General features: G+C 29.3%; 1 protein-coding gene across 1 annotated transcript in view; it reads left to right on the forward strand.

Annotated features, from left to right (window-relative positions):
• Nucleotides 1-2,627, forward strand: part of LOC106687882 (tyrosine-protein kinase transmembrane receptor Ror) — a 25,870-nt gene that overhangs the window by 15,968 nt on the left and 7,275 nt on the right. Inside the window, exons 11-12 of the mRNA XM_014432041.3 lie at nt 1,483-1,618; nt 1,707-1,839. Of these exons, the coding sequence (XP_014287527.1) occupies nt 1,483-1,618; nt 1,707-1,839 (269 nt within the window). The remainder of the gene's footprint in view (nt 1-1,482; nt 1,619-1,706; nt 1,840-2,627) is intronic.

Consider the following 2,627-nt stretch of genomic DNA (forward strand, 5'->3'; position numbering starts at 1 on the left):
TATGAGGACTAGATCTAGCTGATATTAATGACCAATCAGATCTTATTCCCATAGATATGGTCTGAATGGTCATTAATATGATCGTACTGTGGGTCCCTGTTACTACCTATGAGGACTTGGTCCCTGGTACTTACTTAAACTGAAACTGTATTACTTTGCACCCTAATGGGCAATAGAAAATAACTAATCTGGTCAATCATCATAAACTAATAAAACTATTTAAAGCATTTTAACATTTTGGGGTTTAGTTATAACAAAAATGATAGATAAAATAAATTAATATATTGAAGGAAAATAGAAATGAAGTAACTGGTAGAGAAGGGGGGGGTAAGCCAAAAATTGTATAATAATGTTAGTGATTATAAATATTATAACTATAAACACTTCACATTCATATTTTTATTATTTACTTTCTTCAATATGGCCTCTGTAAAGTATTATGTGCAATACTTGTACCAACAAAAACACTTATCATCTTAAGAACTTACCTTTTAAGAAGAATATTAAATTAATGTATAACTTAAACTCTATTTTTTATTAGTTAACTGTTCAACTCATTCAATTTGACCAAAGCTGAAATCCTAAATTAAATAATTGTGTCCATTTTTACAGATATATTGAAAGGAATTGTGCAGTTATCTTTTTTTGTGTGTGGTTGTCATAATTTGCTAATTAAAGTGTAATCCAAACTAATTGCTGCTGGGGGGAGGAATCTCTCTCCAAAGAGGTTGGGATTTCAGAAAGTATTAGGAAAAAATGGTGTAAAAAAGTTCAACAATAAGAATGTACATTACTATATTTATAATTATTATTTTACATATTTTATTGGAAATTTGACAGTTTGAAGTTTTAAAAAATTAAAGATTTTTAAGAGAATTGTTTTCTTTTACATCCTCAGTAATGATTATTACTGATTATTATGATTATTAAAACTAATATCGTTCATTTTTATGTAAGAAAAAGTATAAAAAATAAAAATGAGCACTTACAAAATTTGTGTTATACATATTTCTATTATTAATTTAATTAGTTTTACAGAATCATATGATTTATACTATAAATATTATATATTTCTTATTCCAACAAAATATATTATGAACCTCTTCCATAGGAATTAGATCACCCAATATCGAAACTGTAAAAATTTCCACTTTCAATTTTCACGGTGATTACAATAACTTGCCTAAAGAGAAAAATGTCCTTTTCACATGTGCACTTTTATTTGAAGACAAAAATGTTATTGCCTGCTGGGTTTTCTCAAAAAAGTTATTTTTTTTTTTACACTAGTTCAGGTTATTGTAGTGTTCAGAGTACCGAAGTTTGGATTCTCAAGATTTTCACTGTATTTATTAAAATACTCCATCTTTATACTTTGCTATTGCTATATTTTTCTTATACTATGCCTTTTAAATATAATGTTATAGAATATTTAATTGCAAGTGGGATTATATATGCTTCATGCTGTTAAATATCATGTTCTAGGTATGGAATACTTATGCAGTCACCATTACGTGCATAGAGATTTAGCTGCTCGTAATTGTCTCGTTTCAGAAAATTTAACTGTAAAAATATCAGATTTCGGCCTTTCAAGAGATGTTTATTCATCAGATTATTACAGGTAAATACTTCTTGTCTTTTTATTTATTTTTTATTTTTTATTTTTTTCCATTAAATTTTACTCATTTATATTTTGTTTTCTTTTGCAGAGTTCAAAGTAAATCTTTACTTCCAGTAAGATGGATGCCTCCTGAATCTATTCTTTATGGAAAATTTACGACAGAATCCGATGTGTGGAGCTATGGAGTCGTGTTGTGGGAAATTTATAGCTATGGACTTCAGGTAATAAATGTTATCTTTATTTATTTTTTTTTTTTTATAACAAATATTTGTTTGCATAATTTTGATTGTTTCTGGTTTAATTTTTGTTGAACCTATGCCACCCGCTATTTAACAATCTCTTTTTAGTCCTCAACTCTGTTCTTCTTGAATAAATTATACATTAATTTATATTATAATAACAGTAGGTTAAAAAGGGGTGTAGGGGTTGATAGGGTACTGTTCCGTTTTTAAATGATTTAATTTCCGTACTGTTCTCTATCTAGGCAGTCCTTGTCTGTTATTTTTAATTTATTTGTTTCCTCTCTCATTTGCTTCACATATTCTCCTACGCTCTTATATTCACGGATTCTGTCAAAGAGTTTTTTGTTCAGTCTGCTTTGGTCCATTCTCATCATGTGCCCTTAGAATCTCAGTCTTCTGATTCTTATTTCGGTTTCCAGGTCATTTATTGCCCTGTAGATTTCCTGGTTGGGTCTTAACCTGTAGCCTTCCTGTGTTTTCTTGGGTCCATAGATTCTCCTCAGAATCCTTCTCTCTATTTTTAGTAATTTTCCCAGGCTAGGGAAACGAAAACTAATATACACAAAGAAATTAATTTTTACTGGAAGATTATTGATTGAACGTGTGTAAAGATGAAAGGAATATGGTCCGGGTGCGGTCAAAAAAACTCAAATAGTAGAAATATACTATTTTAATGAGCCAACGTTTCGCCCCACGTTGCAGGGCTTCTTCAGGGCTAAAAAAGATACAAACACATAGTTACATAAGGAAAACAAAAACATAAGTGT

This window comes from Halyomorpha halys, unplaced genomic scaffold, assembly GCF_000696795.3.
Source record: "Halyomorpha halys isolate HHAL.00 unplaced genomic scaffold, Hhal_1.1 Scaffold1021.1, whole genome shotgun sequence".
In the NCBI taxonomy this organism is placed as follows: domain Eukaryota; kingdom Metazoa; phylum Arthropoda; class Insecta; order Hemiptera; family Pentatomidae; genus Halyomorpha; species Halyomorpha halys.